The 20,829-nt window shown below is 44.8% G+C and overlaps 1 protein-coding gene across 3 annotated transcripts; it reads right to left on the minus strand.

Annotated features, from left to right (window-relative positions):
- Positions 1 to 887: 887 nt before the first annotated feature.
- Positions 888 to 19,713, minus strand: LOC122433188 (eukaryotic translation initiation factor 3 subunit C). Of its 3 annotated transcripts, none has more exons than XM_043455853.1 (21): positions 19,598 to 19,713; positions 19,374 to 19,504; positions 17,838 to 17,903; positions 17,542 to 17,731; positions 17,013 to 17,138; positions 16,766 to 16,820; positions 16,341 to 16,447; positions 15,820 to 15,947; positions 9,891 to 10,050; positions 9,667 to 9,770; positions 9,074 to 9,215; positions 8,784 to 8,909; positions 8,559 to 8,652; positions 7,415 to 7,605; positions 6,944 to 7,168; positions 3,019 to 3,382; positions 1,746 to 1,905; positions 1,587 to 1,652; positions 1,411 to 1,498; positions 1,153 to 1,315; positions 888 to 1,054 (listed from the first exon to the last, which is right to left on the minus strand). In XM_043455853.1, the coding sequence occupies exons 2-21, from the start codon at positions 19,472 to 19,474 to the stop codon at positions 972 to 974; spliced, it is 2,739 nt and encodes a 912-aa protein (XP_043311788.1). In that variant the 5' UTR covers positions 19,475 to 19,504; positions 19,598 to 19,713; the 3' UTR covers positions 888 to 971. The 3 variants fall into 3 exon arrangements, with proteins under 3 accessions (XP_043311788.1, XP_043311787.1, XP_043311789.1); XM_043455852.1 differs by having other exon boundaries at positions 19,592 to 19,713; XM_043455854.1 differs by having other exon boundaries at positions 19,607 to 19,704.
- Positions 19,714 to 20,829: the final 1,116 nt, after the last annotated feature.

Consider the following 20,829-nt stretch of genomic DNA (forward strand, 5'->3'; position numbering starts at 1 on the left):
TCACTTAATGTCAGTTCCCCAACTATAAAATAGGGTTATCGCTGGACTGTAAACTATTTTGTTTGAATCACTGTTTTGGAGTACCTATGTTATAGCAGCCTTAGCCTATAGTCTGATTAATATGCATTGTAAACACTTAACCTCCAACTGCTTTAGGTCCCAAAGGCACCTCAAACTCCACATTTATAAAACCAACCTCATTATAAAGCCCCCTCTGCATCCCCGCTCTTCTTGTATTTCTGAACAAAGACTAAATTGATAACAGGCCTATTACATTTATCCCCACACAGATTTAGACTAACTCTCCCATTTCCCTGCCTTGTGAACCACCACCCGTCTACCTGAAATGTCCATTACTATTGCTTCCATTATGCTGCCCCTGCCGTTTATGCCTCATTGTGCTGTGCTGTGCTTAGCTGCTCAGTCGTGTCTGACTCTTTGTGACCCCACGAACTGTAGCCTGCCAGGCTCCTCTGTCCAAGGAGATTCTCCAGGCAAGAATTATGGAGTGGGTTGCCATGCCCTCCTCCAGGGAATCTTCCCAACCCAGGGATCGAACCCAGGTCTCCCGCATTGCAGGCAGGTTCTTTACTGTTTGAGCCACCAGGGAAGCCCCTTTATGGCACATAGTCACATCCTATTCAATACTTCCACCACCTTAAAAAAAAAAACTAAACCCTGTTATAACTTATCATGTTTTTACAAGTTTTTGCCAAATGTCAAAGAGCAGCAAGCTCATGAAGTCAGGAATATGCCCAAGTATACCCTGAATCTCAACCCCTGTGTCTGTCATGTGACAGAAACTTAGAAACATAATTAGCAAATAAATGCATCCCACATACCTCTGGTATCATGCGGACATGCAGGAACTACAATAACTCTAAACAGACCTTTAATGACAGACCTTTAATGCAGTGTGGTTGGACCTAAAGGGTGAATGGTCTAGGGCACTGGGGACAAAAGTCAGGTCATCAGTAGGCTGTCTGAGATTGCTGCTGGCGGTAGCCACCCCGGCGCATGTAGCCCTCATTTTTCCGGTAGCCGTCTTTCTGGTCTGCAGGAGAGAGATGGGGAGGGGAAGTGGTGAGAGCCAGTGGAGGGGCAGGAAGGGGGCCAAGATCCTGAGAGCGAACAGGGGGTGGGAGCACTCACCTCGGAAGTAGCCACCATAGGTACCCTGCTTGTGGTCAAAGACCCGCTCATTGTTCTCCACTAGGCTGCCCAGCTTCTCTGCCAGCTGCAGGGCCAGGTTCTGCTGGGCGGTGGGCTCCGTGCGGTGCATCACCACAGTCTGCGTTGGCTGGTCCAGGGAGGCCTGACAGGAGGGAGGCAGAGCAAGGGTCAGATCAGTCTCCTCCATGCCGAACTCTCCATGACACCACCTGCCCTGGCGCCACCCCTGGCCCTCACCATCAACTCCTCGTTAATGATCATCTTGCTGATGATGGAGTGTACCGTTGGCAGGTCCAGCTCAAACATGTCGGACAGCGTCTCCATGCTGGGGAGAAAGAAGGCCCAGAGCGGGGAGCGATGAGAACCCGTGACCACAACCCGGGGCTCCTGTGCCTTCCCAGGGCCCATCCTACCTGATGGAGTCGTAGACACTGCTGTAGGTGAACAGGTAGGTCCGCAGCGACTCTTCCTGGATCTTCCTGTGGGGAGAAGGAAGAAAAGGGGGAGATTGTCAGAGAGAAGACCAACCGGTCTTGTCTTCTCTCCCCACCAGGATCTCACTCTCGGCTCACCTAACCAGCATGGTTCTGACTTTGTCGGCCTCTGGGAAAAGGTCCCACACTTTGCCGTTCATCTTCTCATTGATGATAAAACTGTGGCAGGTCTTCCAGTCGCCCATCTTCATGGCCTTGGAGGCAGCGACCACATGTTCCCTCATGGACTCAGGGGGGCCTGAAAGTTTGGGAATGAGGCAGGAACTAGGGAGACTTGGGACAAGGGCTCCTGTACCCACAAGCACTGTTTAAGGAGGAACCCAGGCCAGGAAAGCCAACAGCCAGACTGAGACTCTCCCTGCTCTCAGTTAAGTAGCCATGTGACTGTACAAGTCACTTAGTATCAGAATAAATTTATTTAGACTAAATCAGTCCATGACATGCCTCAGGGGATTGGTCAGTTCCCTGAAAATGTTGCCAAATTGCTGTGTGCACCCTTATGTACCTTTTCCTAGGAAAGGGTCCATAAATTTGATCAGATTCTTACAAGATTCACTGACCTAAAAAAAAGTCTAACATCCCAATTGTTCTCTACTTTTGGTTTCACTGCAGGCAATAGTAGAGAGAAGTGGGGAATGAACCAAGAAGCCCTAAGAGATGCTGGACACACAGATTTTCACTGGAAATTTTCCATTTAGAAAAAAAGCAAAGCACCACTACAGAGGCCAAACAAAATTTGCCTCAAGTGCACGTGCACTTAACATGACCACACACACATTCGGCAGAGGGCAAATGTGTAAGGGGACGTGGCTGTGGGCAGTGAGCCTGGCTCATTCACCAAGTCCTTCCATGCACCAGCCTCACAGGAAGGACGCAATTCAAATTCTTTTCCCAGTGAAATCGCAAAAACCTCTGTACTGAGTGACTGGATCTTTCAAAGTAATCAAAGGAGCCAATGCTAGACTCGTAATGCCCTGGGTCTAGTTAATTAGCTGAAAAACATGCATGAAAGAGGAAAATGTCAGAGAGACACATATCAGCTCTGTTTACCCCGGGTAAAGTCACTTTTGTGCCTCAGTTTCTTAATTAGGAAAAAGGGGGTCATAATAGTATCTACATCATAGGGTTATTACTAATGAAAAAAAATTAATTATTATTTATAAAACATCTAGCGCCAGGCAGTACTATCCAAGTTGACACTAATTTAAAAATATTGTTGCAATCAGGTCACAGAAAGTTTAAACCATCCTGTGGGAAAGTTACTCCCTTTAGCGTCTCTTAACCCTCTGATCACAAGTAGTGAAGGAGCAAACGCGCAGAGTCTGCCGCTGCACCAGAGCCCCCCACTCACCCAGCAAGGGCTGCCGCTCGCCCACCCGCAGCTGGTGATGGAACTGCTTGCTGATCATGCGTCGGCGGGCATCACTCTCGTGGGCGGCCATGTAGGGGATCTCCAGGAGCATGGCCGACACCAGGTAAACACATTCCAGCAGTTCCAGGTTTATGTGCAGGTGGAAGGGCACCTGCCGGCGCCGCTCCACCTTCTCCTGCTCCTGGTTGCGCTCCTGCAGGCTGCGCAGCAGCAGACCCTGGCCCAGCAGCTCCTTGGCCCGGCCGCTTGACTGGATGTCCAGCAGGGCGTTGTGCGCATCCTTGGTCAGGCCTTGGCGGAAGGCACAGATGCCCAGCTGCACCATGGTGCGGTTGTACAGGATCTAGGAGTGAAGGGCGATGCACTCAGAGGTGATGGCCACAGGCAATCGTCACACATACAACAGACGTCAAGGACTATGCTGTGGGCTAGGACAGACAGCAAAACAGACCAGGTCCTCCCTTTCCATGGAGTCTACGCTCTAGAAATAGGGGTGTGGAGGACAAAATAGCCATAATACACAGGTGGTGATTCATGCTAAGGAGAAAAATAAAGCAGAGGAGTTAAGAAGGGAGTTTGTGCGGTGGTAGCAGAGGTGGGAACTCGCAATTTTAAGTAGGGTAACTAGGGAAGGCCTCATTTTGAAGGTGATGTTTAAAAATAAAGACCTAATAGAAAAAGAGCAAGTCATGCAAATATCTGGGGGAAGAACATTTTAGAAAAAAGGAAAAGTAAGTGCAAAGGCCCCGTGGAAGAACTGTGCCAGACACATCCAAGGAACAAGGAGTTCCATATGGCTAGAGCTGGTAAAAGATGTGATCAGAAACAGGGCAAGTACAGGATCTTATGAACCATGTTAAGGATTTTAAGATGATAAACTACAGGAAAGTTTTGAGTAAATAAAGTGACATAATTTGACTTTATTAACAGGATTACCCTGGCTCTGTATTAATGACAGCCTGAGGAGATGTAAGGGCAGAAGCAGAGAGACCAGAAAGCTAACAGTGTCTTAGACCAGAGGGCAGGAGTGGAAATCATAATAAGTGATCAGATATGGATTTTCAACACAAATGCCTGGGGAATCAGATGTGGAATATGAGAAAAAAACAAGAATCAAGGATGACTCTCAAGGTTTCTGGCCTAGGCAATTGAAAATATGGACTTGTCAATAATTAAGATAACTTATACTGTAGGCAGCATAAGTACAGATTTTGGTAGAGGGGAAAGACCAACAAAAATATAAACATCAATATCAGTCATGAACTTAAATACAAAGCGCCTTAAAAAACACTAGCAAGCAGAATCCAGCAATATATGAAAGAGGTAATACAGCAAGACCAAGAAGGATGTATCTCAGGAAAGAAAGGCTGGTATAAAAATCTAAAATCATGGTTATTCACCATATAAACAGAATAATGGTGAAATAACTATGCATTATTTCCATAGATACAGGAAAAGATTTTAACAAAATTCAACACCTATTAAGGACAAAAATTCCCAGCCAACTAGGGCCAGAAGAGAACTTCATCAATCTGAGAATGTCTATCTACAAAAATACTACAGCTAACATTATTTTAAACGGTGAGATGTTCACTGCTTCCTTGCTAAGACTGGGAACAAGCCAAGATGGCTGCTGTCACTTCTATTCAGCCCTAAGTATTAGAGATTTGAACAATTATAATATGGTAAAAGAGAAATTAAAAACAAAGAAGTCATAAAGACTGGTACAGTAGTAAAACTGTTGCCGTGTGCAGACAACATGATTCAGTGAAAAGTCTTAAGTCATCTATAAAATACTAGACCCAATACTGTTGCCCCTCTGTGTCCATGGGGGATGGTTCCTGGATTCCCCACAGACACCAAAACCTGCAGATGCTCAAGTCTCTAACGTGAAATGACAGAGTATTTGTGTATTTATAGTGGGTGTGATCTCAGTTGTCTGATTCTTTGCAAGTCTATGGACTACAGCCCGCCAGGCTCCTCTGTCCATGGGATTTTTTTCAGGCAAAAATACTGGAGTGGGTTGTCATTTCCTCCTCCAGGGGATCTGCCCGACCAAGGGACTGAACCTGTGTCTCCTGCACTGGCAAGATGATTCTTTACTACTGAGCCACCTGGGAAATCCATATATATGGTACATCCTCCCAAATAATTTAAATCATCTCTAGATTATTTATAACAACTAATACAATGTAAGTGCTTTGTAAATATTACCAGTTAAGGCAAATTCTGGTTTTTTGGAACTTTCTGGATTTCCCTCCCACAATGTCTTCAATCTGCAGTTGGTTGAATCCTTGAATATAGAGGGCTAGACTAAAAGCGAATTTAGCAAAATGGCAGGATCCAAGGCCAAATGTAAAAAAAAGTAACTATTTTTAAATACCTGTAGATAACAATGAAAAAATAAAATTAAGAGGAGTTTCCTGGTGGTCCAGTATACACTGCCATGGCCCAGATTTAATCCTTGGTTGGGGAACTGAGATTCCACAAGCCATACAGCCAAACTAAAAAGTTTAATTAAATTAAAAATTACATTTATAAAAGCATCAAAAATCATAATTCTCAGGAATAAATTTTTAAAGGATGTGTAATATATCTGCAGTGAAAACCACAAGACACTGCAGACAAGTTGTAGAAATTAAATGAAGAGATAACATGTCAGATTGAAAGGTTCAAACTTGTTAAGGTGTCCATTCTCCCAAAATTGATTTACAGATTCAATATAATCTCAGCAGGTACTTTTGCAAATCGACAAGCTGATTCTGAAACTTATGTGGAAATGCAATGTCACAGAACATTCAAAGCATGCTTTAAAAAAAAGAAAGTCAGAGGAGTCATATGGCTTGACATCAAAGACTTACTCTAAAAGAACAGCAATCAAGACAGTATGGGACTGGCATAAGGAAAGAAAAAAATGAAGAAATGGAATAGAATAAAGAGCCCAAAAATACACTTAAAAGGTCATGTAGTTTTTCATATGGTTTTCCAAAGGCACCAAAGCAATACAATGGGGAAAGAATACAGTCTGACCCTGACTTCACACCATTTGCAAAAATCATAGATCTAAATGTGAAAGCTAAAACCATAAGAACTTCCAAAAAATAAAAAAAGAAGATCTTTATGAATTGCAAGTAAGCAAAGGTTTCTTTACACAGAACTCCCAAAATAATAACCGTAAGTGAAAAAAACTGATATTTTGACTACATACATTTAAAACACATGGTTAAAAAAGTGAACAGGAAAACCACAGACTGGAGAAAATATCTGGAAAACATTTATCTGAGAAAGGACTAATCTCCAGGATATATAAAGATTTCCTACAACTCAATAAGGTAAACAATCTTTCTAAAAAAGGGGTGGAGGAGTTGACGAGACATTTTATGAAAGAAATATAAAAGGCCAATAAACCTTAAAAAGTAGTCAATTTCAACAGTTATCAGGGAAATACAAACTGATATGAGATGCCATTAGATAACAACTACTGTGGCCAAAACTGAAAAGACCAACAACACTAAATATTGACAAAGTTGTTCAGCTGCTAAGTTGTTTCCTACTCTTTGCAACCCTATGGACGGCAGCCCTCCAGGCTCCTTTGTCCAATGGATTCTCCAGGCAAAAATACTAGAGTGGGTTGCCATTTCCTTCTTGATGGGATCTCCCCAACCCAGGGATCAAACCCCTTTCTCCTGCACTGGCATGTGGACTCTTTACCACTGTGCCACCTAGGAAGCCCCATGCAGGAGAACCAGAGAATGCTGACACCTGGGAAGAACCAAGTGTCTCCCTGTATCTGCATCAGCCAGACAAGAGGCTAATCCAACTGAGCCATCCTGCCTGAACAGAGAGAGAAGACAGGGGCCCAGCCTGGTCTTCCCAGGGCCAGAGTGCCTCCTTGCCATCTTACCTGGACTGGTGGGTCTGCATGCTGAATGTTGTCCTGCAAGTGGCTCATGAGCATGAGGTCCCGGGCCTGGTACCAGCGGGAGTGCAGGGCATGATGATAGATATGGCAGAGGATGGCACACGTGCGGATTCGGTCTGTGCGGTCCTTGGCATAGATGTACTTGCACAGTCTCTCCATTAGCACAGCTGAGTCCTCACCCTCATTTTCGGCCTGATCTTGCTCAGACTGGAGGGATGGGGTGGGGAGATATTGTTGGAGGAGGAGATACGGCAAAGATAACGGTTCTAAATGGCTCTGGCTTCAGCAACCAAAGACAAGACTCCATCCTGCCTCATCCGAGTCCCTCCGGGTTTCCGTCTCTGCTCCATCAGTCAATCCCCAGGCAACAGGAGATCTGCCATCAAGTCCCAACAGACGTGCAGAACCAACGGACACAGCCCCTGCCCTTGGGTGTCACAGCCGAGCACTCACCTTTGAGGAGCCCTCAGGCGGGGTAAGCTGCCGCTGATGAGCCTTGTAATCAAACTTGTAGTAGGTGTGGAGAATGCGCCTCAGGTAGATGCGGCAGATCTCCTCAGTGGTGCCCTTCTCCTCCAGGTAGCGCTGCACACGCTCAATGATGGCACACACCTGGGCCTCGTCCTTCAGGTGCTCCACGTACTCTGGCACGGAGAGCACCCACCCTCCGCTTAGCCAGGCACCCAGGCCTCCCCAACCATACGTCCCTCATCAACCCAATGACCTCTCCCTGTGTTTTCTGTACCCATCAGAAAAGTGCACCCATTGTGCGCTCAAAATACCATCCTCTCCTGGGACATGTTAAGCTCACTTTCCAAGCCTTCTGTCAGGCACTCTCTTCTGCTAACTCCTCCCGATTAACTCCTCGTCCTCCGCATTCCGCTCTCCCCTCAAAGGGGTCCTACCTACAGACGCTTTCTTCAAGAATTATTTCAAGCCGGCCACCACCTGGGTCATCCTCTATTACAGGCCCTGATCTGAATTTTTACATTATCTATAACTGACTGGTTCATTTTAAAAATTTATTTATTGGGCTGTTCTGGGTCTTAGGTGCATGTGGAATCTAGTTCCCCGACCATTTAAACCCAGAACCCCTACACTGAGAGTGTGGAGTCTTAGCCACTGAACCACCAGGGAAAACCATCTTTTTTTTGGTAAAACTGCCTTTCTTTAGCACCGAAATGTAAGCTTCACGAGCATGAAAGCCATAGGCTTTCTCATTCATAGTTACACTATTTACTTGGTGGGCATAGGTGGACACTCACATTTTACTGTGTAAATGTCCTGTATTTCTCCATCCTAGAGTCTAAGGCATCCAAGCCAAACAAGTCAAGTCAACAGAGATCATACCCCAATGGTTTTCAAAGTGGCAGATAGCATCACCACTTAGGAACATGCTATAAATACAAAATCTGAGGCCTCACCCAGACCTACTGAATCACAAGCTGTGGGAGTGGGATCTGATATCTTAAAGATATCGGTGTGGTGTGAATGCTGGGGTAAGGAAGGGCTGGCTTCCCAAACACTCTATGTACAATTCTTCGCTTTAACCCCTGTACTCTTCTTTCCACTGATGCCCACGCCTGCTCAGGCTCACCTTGGGAGTGAGGATCAGTGTTCTGCATTATTTTGGTAAATTCTTCATCCATTCGTTCCACCAGAGTTAAGATGCAGCCACGAACACGCAGTGGCTGAAGAGAAGGCAAAAGAGGAAATAAATTAGTCCAGATTCCAGTCTCAGCCTTCAATCCTTCTGTCTCCAAAGGGCCTTCCCAAAGCAGACAAAACACGCCTCCAGTTAGCTGCCAAATCCCCTCCTTACCTGGTCTGCATTATGCAGGTTCTCACTCTCTTCCAGAATGTTCTCTCCTACAAAGATGTTAGGGTTTGCAAACAGGATGTCCATCAGCTCATTGATGCAGTCCAGACACTTCTGCCACATCTCAGGCTGCCAAAAGAAAGCAGTCAAGGTGTGCATGTGGAATGAACAGATGCCTCCAAAGCACCTTTCCCCAGGAATCCAGGGGCCTTCCTCAGCCACTGAGTCCTGAGACATGAGGCCCCTTCCCACGACCCATCAGCTCCACCCTGGGATGCTAGTATCGCTCTTACCTTCATGTATGTGGCCAGGTTGGGGTTGTAGTCATAAAGAGAGGCAATGATGTTGAACTTGATCTTGACGATGACGCCCTCTCCTAGGTTGTTTTCAGAGGCAATCTGAACCAGCAGCTGCAGCAGCTCAATCTGGGCCGCACTGTAGAGGGGAGAGAATTGGGTGAGGAGGAGGAGACACATTAAAAAGCCTCATCTTGTCCTCTTCAGACAAGCAAGGCAACCTTATTTCCAACACCCACCCCCAGCCTCACCACCTGTACACTTGCTTCTCCTTCATAAATTTCAAAGAGAAATAGGAATAATGCAAACTACATCCTCTTTAGTCACGGAACAACTAAAGAAGGTGAGCATTACTCCCACTTTACAAATCGGGAAAGCCCCCAAAGGTTAAGTGGCTAATTTAAGGTCCAAGGGAATGCAACTAGCAGACAATGGACCAGGAGTACTCCAACTACTTCATTCCTTCTACTGTAGCCACACACAGATCTTCCCCAAAGAGCACTATTTCCCCACCAACCTCCACCTCCATTATCTCAGGAGAAAATGAGCTTTCACCCTGTCATCACAAAGCCCAGGCCCATGCATCTTACCGATCAGTTCCTTTCTTGCCTCGTGCCTGTAGGATCTCATTCAGTTTCTTGATGACAACAGCGTGGGTGATCTCAGTTCCCTTGGCAAACATTTTTGGCTTCTCCTAGATAACACACGTTATCATGAGCAGGCTGCCTTAACTTTTCTCCCGAATCCGACCTGGACAGCACCCGTATGCTCTCTCAGACTGGTTCCCCACTCATTTTAGTTCTAAAATCCTCACCTTAACGAGGGGCACTCCACCTCGGACTCTCTCCCACTCGCCACCCTCATTGTCTTCCTCCTCCTCATCTGGGCGCCTAGATTTCCTGTCATGCTTCTTCTTGGCTTTGTCCTCCCGTTTCTTCTCAGCCGCCTTCTTGTCCTCCTCTGTGGTGGGGGCCCTGCCAAGAAACCCAGGAGAAGATGAAAGATCAGCCCCCTCCACCTCTGAGGCATTTCCCTCCCACATACTTCTTTTTCTCCACCTAAACCTGGGTCCAAGTTACACTCTACAAGAATGACCTATGGTTAACTATAACCATCACCAGAGTAAGGACTACTAAGTAGCTCCATCTGTCAGGCTACTAACCAAGGTCTGTTACCATATCACACTAAAAAAATTATGCCATTAAGTTGTTTTTTCCCTCCCGCCATGCTGCACTGCTTGTGGTATCACGGTTCCCCAGCAGGCACTGAACCTGGGCCATGGCAGTCAGGGTGCTAAATCCCAACCATCTGACCACCAGGACTCCCTGTGCCTTCACTCTAAATAAAAGCTTACTGGTTTTCCTTCTGTACTACTGCAATCTTCTCTATGATAAAAATGCATTTCATAGGTAAAATCCTTTGCAAATATGCAAAGCATGTTCATTAAGCTGAAACTGTCGGGTCTGCATCACCCAAATCCAAAGCTCTGAGATCAAAGGACCCGCGTATGTGCCTGAGTGCTGCCACTTCAGTCGTATCCAACTCTTTGTGACCCTACAGACCACAGCCCACCAGGCTCCTCTGTCTCTGGCATTCTCTGGGCAAGAATACTGGGATGGGTTGCCACGCCCTCCTCCAGGGGATCTTCCAGAGAACCCACGTCTCTTACATCTCCTGCATTGACAGGGAGATTCTTTACCACAATGGGCCACGTGGGAAGCCCAGGACTTAATGCTATTTAAAAATCAAGGAAGAATTTAATCTTCCATGGCCTAAAGTTTTACTCTAAACCCTCAAGATACTGTGATTTACACATCAAAAACATGATGAACTCTCACCCTTTGAAATTCTAACTGAAAGACCTAAAATTTGACTTGACCTCTCCCCTATGACAGAATATACCTTGGTATATTCAAATCTTGTTAGCAATGATCAGAAATCTAACATTTCTGCACTCAGGTATACACTCAACACATACAAGCTACTTTTCTAGGACATTACCAGACACACCTCTAACTAAATACACAGCTAAGAAACTGATATGGTTAGACAGCAACACCGACTCAATGGACATGAATTTGAGCAAATGCTGGGAGATAATGCAGAATGGGGAGCCTGGTGTGCTGCCGTCCATGCGGTTGCAAGGAGTAGAACATGACTTAGCAAATGAACAACAGCAAAACTACACTGAAAAGGACCACTCCACACCCTCTTTACCACAACTCTTATCTAGAGCCCCTAAACATACACATACTAGATTTCCTCAGTTTGCACTTAAGAATTTCTACCCCAACTACAAATTCAAAAACACAAACACGTGATTTATAATTTACCTCCAGTATGGTCCAAAATAACAAATAATTTAACATTTTAGCCCCAAACTAACAAATTCCTTAAGTAAGAATTAACCCTAAATAGGGAATTCCCTGACAATCCAGCGGTTAGGACTCTGAGCTTATACTATAAAGTGCACGGGTTTGATCCCTGGCTGAGGAACTAAGATCCCCCAAGCCACGTGTCTCAGCTAAAAATTTTTAAAAAAGAAAAAGAATTAATCCAAAACAAAACTGGTTTCAAATACTGGTCAGTCAAGGTTACTAAATAAAGATGTGCCGTAAATAACAACTTACTGTACCTGGATAAATATTTTGGGAAAAAAATCAATTAAGAAAACAGCCTCTTGATTAAAAGTTCACTCAACTGATTCTTAATGACATTCTCCTAGACAGACTGAGCCTGATTAGAAAATTAGACTAAAGATCCTGAATGTGTATTCTATCTGTGATGGTCCTCATGTTTTCTGCCCCCAAACCCACTACCTAATATCCAGGTGCTTTAATGTTGCTAGACCAACGTTATTACCCTTATTACATCAAAGAGACTGAAGCTCTTGAGATTAAACCTGTTTATGTGCTTGTTTTGACCAAAAGATGAAAGCTGAGAAATTCTTTTGAGGGAAAGGGTATAGACTGGCTTAATATGGAGATGTTGAAAAAGGATGCTGGCAGATATTATAGGGGACAGCCTGTCATGTTTCTAGATAATCCACTAAGAATTGAAATCAACGCTTGCTGGCTTAGATAGCTAATGAGTTTACACACACACAAATGTGCAAACAAAATTCAATATTCCCACCGCTGTCTGTGGTTCTTCCCTTCTTTGTTCCTCTTTCTTATACAAATTCTCTTTTTGTCCTGGCTTGGAAATCAATCTTAAAAATTGGTCTACCTCATTATACAAGTAAAAGCAGTGTATCTGAATTATCCTTTAACACTACAAAACCAAAAGCTCTTAATGTCAATAAGGCCTTTAAGGATCCCACAATTAACCCAACCACTGACATTGAAATTTTAAATAAACCTAATCTTAAATTTTTTTTGGGGGGGAGGGGGGATCTCGGTGAGGTTAGGTATACAAAGTAAACTTTCAAAGGTTTAAAAAAAAATCTATCAAGGGTAATCTCTGAAGTGAAAAATTAATAAAGACAGGATTAATATTAAAAAAAAAGGGGGGGGAGTGGGGCTTCCCTATAGCTCAGTTGGTAAAGAATCCACCTGCAAAGCAGGAGACCCTGGTTCTATTCCTGGGTCAGAAAGATTCGCTAGAGAAGGGAAAGGCTACCCACTCCAGTATTCTGGCCTGGAGAATTCCACGGACTGTATAGTCCTTGGGGTTGCAAAGAGATGGATACGACTGAGCCACTTTCACTTCACAATCTTAAAAATAGTTATTCTGAAAAATAATTTGGAAAGTCAAACCTCTCTTGGTTTTCGTTGAGGATTTTTAAATCTAAATTTCATGAAAGATACTGGTTTGTAGCTTTCTTTTCTTGTGATATCCTAAGTTTAACTTTAGAGTCCAACTTGTCTCCTCAGTCCAACTTGACTCCTGTGTGCCTTTGTGCAGCACACTGGCCCAAACAGTGGAGACGTCAATACCCAATTACTGAAAGACAGGCCCATAAAGGAAATACAAAAGCTATGAACCAATAATACGGGTGACAGTTCTATAGGATGTCAACAGGCATAAAAGATGAGTTTCACGGTAAAGCAAACTTAAGAGATGCTTAATAAAACAAAGTTAAGCAGATCAAATTTGCTTAACTGATGCATGGTTGTAAATCCTCTGAGAAGGGAATATGATACTGTGGTATAATAAGAAATATTTATTTGGTCTTTGTCCTCAGTTCCTGGCACAGAGCTCCTAAATCCCTTGGGATTTCCCAAGCAACAGGATCATCTTTCATTCTAATGAGGTTTTGGCAGGCTTCGAGAAAGGTTTCAGGATTGGGGCTGGTTGCCAGAAAGATCCAGGCATGATCAGAGGGTTGGAACTTACAGCCCCACCTTCTGACCACTGGGGAACAGGAGAGGGACTGGCAATGAAGCCCATGATTAATGGTCAACCATTTAAGCAATCATGGTCACATAATGATGCCTCCATAAAAATCCCTACATGACAGTCTGGATGGAGGCGTTCCTGGCTGGTGCTAGGAAGATGGTGCACTCAGAGAGGACATCAAAGTTCCACGCCCCTTCTCCCATATCCTGCCCTATGCAGTGCTTCCATTTGGCGGTTTCTGAGTTGTATCCTTTATAACAAGCAGGTAACAGTAAGTAAAGACCTTGATGCTGGGAAAGACTGAAGGCAAAAGGAAAAGAGGGCAGCAGAAGATGAGACGGTTGGATAGCATCACCGACTCAATGAACATGAACTTGAGCAAACTCCGGAGATAGTAGAGGACGGGGAAGACTGGAGAGCTGCAGTTCATGGGGCTGCAAAGAGTCAGACATGACTTAGCGACTAAACAAACAAAAACAACAGTTAAGTAAAGAGCTTTCCTGAGTTCCTGTGGGTTGATCTAGCAAATTACTGAACCTGAGGAAGGGGTTGTGAGAACTCTCTGAATTTAGAACTGATTGGCCAGAAGTAGTCAACCTTGGGACTTAACAACTGGCATCTAAAGTGGTGGCAGTCTTGTGGGGTCTGTGCTAACTTTGGGGAGTTAGTGCCAGAACTGGAGTGAGTACTGAAAACCCATTTGGTGTCCAGAGAGTTGGAGAACTAACTGGTATGAGGAAAAAACTGACACATATTGGAGTCAGAAGTGTTGGGAATTTAAAAACCCACAGAGACACACCACACTCCCTGAACATGACCACAGCTGCCCCCTGGAGCACACAATGAAAAACGTTTCTCAGTAAAATGGCTATGTCTAAACCCTTGTAATGTCACAGAACTCCCTAACACCTGAAGCAACTAAACTCCAACTTTTGAAAGCAGAAAAGCAACCCTTAGAGCATCAGTATTCCTGCCAGTTATCACTGAGCTTGATACTTGACTCTTGTAGACTATGCAGGGATAGCTATCACCCTGAATTCAAAGGAGGAAGGAGAAAGATCAAAGAAAGTTAAGTGACTCACTCAAGTTGACAGCAACTAAAGTAGAATGGGCTAAGACCAGAATTCAAATCAGACTCTGCTCCCATTCTGTGACAGTACTAGTAAAATTCAGGAAGGCTTGCTGCAGTCTACATGCTGTATACTAAGTTCTCAGGAGGAGGGACAAGAGAAGCAACCATCACTGAGGACTCACCAACCCCGGTCCTGGGCTGTGGGGGTATATCACTCTGCTGTATTCTTGCAAGCATCCTTAAGACAGGGTCAGGTACCACCCCATTTTACAAATAAGAAAACTGAAGACTGGAAATGTCAAATAGTTTATCCAATATTACACAGTTATTCAGGGGCTTCCCTGGTAGTCCAGAGGTAAAGAATCTGCCTGCCAAGCAGGAGACACAAGTTCGATCTCTGGAGAAGAAAATGGCAACCCACCCTAGTATTCTTGCCTGGAGAATCCCCATGGACAGAGAAGCCTGGCAGGCTACAGTCCATAGGGTCGCAAAAGAGTTGGACATGACTTAGCAAGTAAACAACAATCAGCATCAAAGAAAGATAAAACAGTCCACAGGCAGTGAGCATTGCTGCGGTTAAACATCTGGACACTGGCGGCTTCAAATTCATCTGCAGGACTCATCAGCTTCATAACCTCAGCCAATTAATATATTTGACTTTGAGATCCCTCTGTTGGCCTCTACAACCTAAAAGGACTTCACAGGGGGAGAGGTAACATAGGGGCAGAGGAATAAGAGGTACAAACTACTTTGTTTTTGTGGCTGAGTCACTATGTCTGACTCTTTGCGACCCCAAGGACTGTAGCGTGCCAGGTTCCCCTGTCCTCCACTACTTCCTGGAGTTTGCTGAAATTCCACTGAGTTGGTGATGCTATCTAACCATCTCATCCTCTGCTGCCCAGGTATAAAATAAGCTACATACTGTATAACACCAGGACAAGAGCAAATATTTTATACTCTATTATAAAGGGAATATAACTCTTAAAAGAGAAGTCATTGCAATCAGAAGCCCACACACTGCAACCAGAGAGTAGGCCCTGCTCGCCAGAACTAGCGAAAGCACATGAGCAGCAACAAAGACCCAGTGCAGCCAAAAATAAATAGATTAAAAAAAAAATTTATGAATCACTGTATTGTACACCTGTAACTTATATACTATATAGCAACTATACTTCAATAAAACATGTTTCAATGTAAAAATAAATAAAAATTAAAACTGAAATGGAAAATAAATAAATGGGACTCCAGAGAAGGAGTAACAACTTTCAAGACGACTTTAAAGGCTTCCTGTCCTTTCCCCTGTAGCCTGAAGTACCAATACTTTTCTTACTTTTTAAGGAATCTTGAGGCCAGCACAGTCTGTTTCCCTTCTTCCTCTTCTGAGTCTGAATCAGAAGACGTGGAACTTGTATCCCAAGCTTCTGAATCTTCTGAATCTTCTGAGTCCTCATCTTCATCCTTAAAAGAAAAGATCAGAAGACAGACAATGGGAAGACTGACTGGTGGTGTCTCTGCTCTCCCTGCCGACCTGTGTTCTAAAGATTCTTAGGAGCAGAATGAGTGGTTCAATCTGGACAGTAAGAGCTGGACTGGACAACCAAGACCCAGAGAGAAGTGGTGACTTGCTCCAGGGACACACAGCTCCCTAGAGGCAGAGCTGGGACCAGAATCTAGTTGTCCTGATTCCAAGTCACTCTGTGCTCTAAACGAAAAGGAAACCTGTTCCAAGACCATACTCAGCTAATCCCCACCCCTCCCAACTCTAGGCCCTATGAGTCTATTCTTCTCCCCAGAGACCCAAGCAAGGTCCACAGCAAGCAAACCACCCCTTAGTGTAACCCTGGCTCGAACCTCCTTTTTGAGGAACTTTCGACTCTCCCCAGAAGGGGCTTCTGATTTCTTCTTTAGAAAAGCTGCAGCAGTGACTCCGTCGTCATCCTCATCCTCATCTGAAGAGCCTGGTAGGGAAGGGGAGAGAGGAAAAAACCAGAATGGTGAAGAGGTGAATGGCAACCAAGAAAACCCCAAATTTTAGATCTCCTTGTGCTTTGCACTCAATCGCATTAGACTTTTGGTGACCAGGCAGGCTCCTCTGTCCATGGGATTTCCCAGGCACGAAGTCTAGAGTTGGTTGCCATTTCCTTCTCCAGCGGATCTTCCCAACCAACAGATTGAACCCGCATCTCCTGCACTGCAGGGAGATTCTTTACTGCTAAGCCACCAGGAAAGCCCTTTTGACCTCCTAACCAGTTGCAATTAAGGGTTTTCTCACTCACCTTCTGAATCCTCCTCATTCTTCTCAGCATCTTCATCTGCAGACTGCTCAGGGTTCTTGACAGAGGGAGATGAGAAAATTAAAGATGCCTGCCAGCCACTACTCCATCCCACCCTCTCCACTCTGCAGAGCTGTCATCACGATCCCTTCCCCAGTCACACACTTCAGATGTACAAATGGCTTTTTTTGTCTCGGTCATGGGGGCCACTGTCCTCACAGTTTAAGAAGTCTCCCTCTAGCACCCCCACCTGCTTGTAATTTGTAATATGAGACTCAAAATCTCGGTTGTATTTTCGGATCTTCTGGCGCAGAGTGCTCAGGGCCTTGGCATTATTCTTGTTCATCTTCTTCTTCCCTTCTTTATCTTCCCATAGCTGAAGGAAAGAACAGGGAAGAAAAAGAGAATGGAGATCTGAAATTAAGTAATCTTCTCTCAACTTCAGGCTTCACATTGTTGAGTATTGCTATCTATATACATCTATACTACTTAATAACTGCACATGTTAACTTATGTTGCTTAAAGACCCCTTATGTATGTATCGCTACAAAAAGTACAAAACCACAAGTAAAAAAGTAATACAAGAATAAGTATGATTAAAACTCTTAGCCTAAAAAAGTCCCTCTCCTGGCTTCATCCCCCCTATTTCTTACATTCTGGGAAACACTGAGTATCTGACCAACAACTCAAGAGGAGACATGATCTCTGGATATGGGGTAAGGCACAGTTCCAGGTCCACAGTCCCCTTGGGGATCCCCCAGCAACCACAGGAATCACACCTCATTAAGATAGTCCTCCAGGTCAGCTAGGATCCGGATATAGAACCGGGGGACACCTTCCTTGTCCACAATGCTCTTAGCCTTCCCATATGCTTTTCCCAGGAGCTCAAACTCTTCCAGGCACTTGGTGACATCCCGAATCTTCATGGCATTACGGATGGTCCGGATAAGGTTGGTCAGTTCCTCAAACCTGGTTTGAGAGCCCAATACCACATTGGACGTGCCCACCATCACCAACCAGAAAACCCAACACTGCCCCAGAGACTCCCCATCACCCAGCCTCCCCAAGGCTTCACCTTTTATCCTTGGCACTTCGGACAACTCTCTTGGTATCTTCTTCATCCTCACTCAGCAACAATGGCCTATTTGAAATGAACAGAGACTATTAACTTCTGTTCCTAACTCCACTCTTTCCAAATGATCTCTCTTTTCCTCCTCCAGTGGAACTGAATAACTTAGGCCCATTCCTACCCACCCCCATCCTGTTTCACTCTTCCTCTTCATTGCCTCATCATATAGAACTCAATCTTTTTAGCTTACTTGAAGTGAGGGTGTTTGTCAAATGTTGTAACTCATACAAGGATGAGGACGACTGTCTCCATCCTCAAACATAAACAAACGAAGGTGCTTATTTACTGTGTCAAAAAAATTATGTGAAGACAAAGGTCACTGAGAATTACTAAAAGTCAAGAGAAAAGGTACTTTACCACCTAGAATGAATGGAAAAGGTGTTCTAATCAAAGAGGAAACCTGTTCTAGGTTTCCTAGAACAGAAGAGGAAACCGAACTAGGTCCTGGAAAGCAATGTTTCCCACAGTGTGAGAGGACAAGGAAAGAGCCTCAATGGCTTTGACACCTCCATTTCGTTATTTTTCTTTAATAATTAAAAATCAGACCACAGACAGAATTCAGCTGATAACAATCTCTCTTTTCTTTCCACCTTATTAACTTTTCCAATTATTTCCTATTTTATAACAAGTAATGTGATTTTCCACTTGTGACACAGATATGAAACTATATTCATATGGATATATGTAGACTCTTTTTCATCTTTAAAAATGACTTTTATTCTGAAACAAGACTCTGAAGTGGTAATGTATATATATTCTTAAGCACAGGTATACGACAAAAATAAGGAAGGTGGCATGTATGACGTTAGTTTGAGGAACAAATTTCAATGTTTCCAAGGGAGAAAATCTCTCATTTGCAGAGATGGGAGACGAGTACTTAAATGGAGATAAACAACAGGAGGGGGATTCTCTGGTGGTTCAGAGGCAAAGAATCCGCCCGCTAACACAGGAGATGCAGGTTCCATCCCTGGGGTGGGAAGATCCCTGGAGAAGGAAATGGCAATCCACTCCAGTATTCTTGCCTGGAGAATCCCATGGACAAGAGGAGCCCAGTGGGCTACAGCCCATGGGGTGGCAAAGAGAGTCCCGATAGGACTTAGAGACTAAACAACAGGAAAATACTAATAGATGTTTAAGGACCTCAGAATCACATCAAGGAACTCCCAAACATCAAGCAAGTATTAGGGGTTTCTTACTCATGCAACAGATTTAGCCAGTGGGAAATCTCTTCTCGTGACTCTATCCTTTGCCTGGTGGGAGGATTCCCACAATTCACAGCACCCTAAGCGTTACGATCTCCACCCCCCGACCCAACACTGTTTCAGAACCTTAAACTCTCAACATCCTTAGAACCCGCTCTCACCGCCCCCACTTCCATTCCCCTTTCCTCTCGCGTATACGCGGCCTTCCACACCCTGCTGAACCCTGCAAGCTCCGCCCCGCCTACCCAGAGTGGTCCCCATGGCCTAGGCCCTCACTCACTGTTTGCCGTAGTTACCCCCGACAGGTTTGGTGACGAGCTCCTCCCCGGACAGGGACGACTCAGACTCGCTGTCCGAACCGGTCGTAAAAAACCGCGACATGGCGACGGCGCTGAGCGGCTGCGGCCGGACCTGTGGGAGAGACCCAAAGTCACGGGCTCCGAGAAGGGGACGAGGCCGCCATCTCCAGACCCCCACCCTTACCGTCCCCACACATACGCTAACCCTGCTCCCCTTTTCCGAAGCACGAGGCTCGAAAAGTACGCAGCAGCTGAGCTCCCAAGTCACACTGCTTAACCTAAGCAGCGGAAACGCGGCGAGAAGGCGGGACTTTGCGTCACTTCCGGGAGTCGCCGACGGACTATACTGTGTGACTACAAGTCCCAGTGGCCCTTGCGCCACGCAGGCCCTGATGTAATTCTGGCCAAACACGCGTTCTACAAATACCCGGATCCTACAGCGCTTCAGTAAGTACAGTCGCTCAGTCGTGTCCTACTCTTTGCGACCCCAGGGACTGCGGCACGCCAGGCTTCCCTGTTCATCACCAGCTCCCGGAGCTTGTTCAAACTCATGTCCATCGAGTCGGTGATGCCATCCAACCATCTCATCCTCTGTTGTCCCCTTCTCCTCCTGCCTTCAATCTTTCCCAGCATCAGGGTCTTTTCCAGTGAGTCAGTTCTTCATATCAGGTGGCCAAAGTATTGGAGCTTCAGCTTCAGCATCAATCCTTCCAATGAATATTCAGGACTGATTTCCTTTAGGATTGACTGGTTGGATTTCCTTGCTGTCCAAGGGACTCTCAAGAGTCTTCTCCAACACCAGAGATCCAAAGCATCAATTCTTCAGCATTCAGTTTTCTTTATGGTCCAACTCTCACATCCATACATGACTACTAGAAAAACCATAGCTTTGACTAGATGGACCTTTGTCAGCAAAGTAATGTCTCTGCTTTTTAATATGCTGTCTAGGTTGGTCATAGCTTTTCTTCCAAGGAGCGAGCATATTTTAATTTCATAGCTGCAGTCACCATCTGCAGTAATTTTGGAGCCCAAGAAAATAAAGTCTGTCACTATTGCCATTGTTTCCGCATCACACCCCGCACCTATGGAATTAGAAGCACAGGGTCAGGAGTTTACTTTTTAAAGCACCAATGTGATGCTGATGACCTGCAAGGTTTGTTTGGTGTTTGTTTTTTTTTTTTTTTTTTAACTTCTTTTAAGCTTTATTGAGATATAATCATCAAATAAATAATTCTGTCTTTAAGGTACACAACTTGATATTTTAATCTACATTGTGAGAGGATTGAGAGGATTACAGTCAAGCTAATTAAGATATCCATTACCTCAACTGCAAGGTTTTAGAGCCAGGCTTAGAGCAAACTTCAGATTGGACTTTTTTATTCTAATCTCAGCTCCCTCACTCATTAGTGTGCGAATCTAGGCAGATTTCCTAACCTC

Source organism: Cervus canadensis, chromosome 32 (assembly GCF_019320065.1).
Source record: "Cervus canadensis isolate Bull #8, Minnesota chromosome 32, ASM1932006v1, whole genome shotgun sequence".
NCBI lineage: Eukaryota > Metazoa > Chordata > Mammalia > Artiodactyla > Cervidae > Cervus > Cervus canadensis.

Coding starts and splice junctions, on each gene's coding strand:
- LOC122433188 (XM_043455853.1), bottom strand. CDS start 19,474: ATGTCGCGGTTTTTTACGACCGGTTCGGACAGCGAGTCTGAGTCGTCC. Junction 8,910..9,073: donor ACCTGGCCACATACATGAAG/GTAAGAGCGATA, acceptor TTCTTTTGGCAG/CCTGAGATGTGGCAGAAGTG. Junction 3,383..6,943: donor ATGCAGACCCACCAGTCCAG/GTAAGATGGCAA, acceptor CTTCACTCCTAG/ATCCTGTACAACCGCACCAT.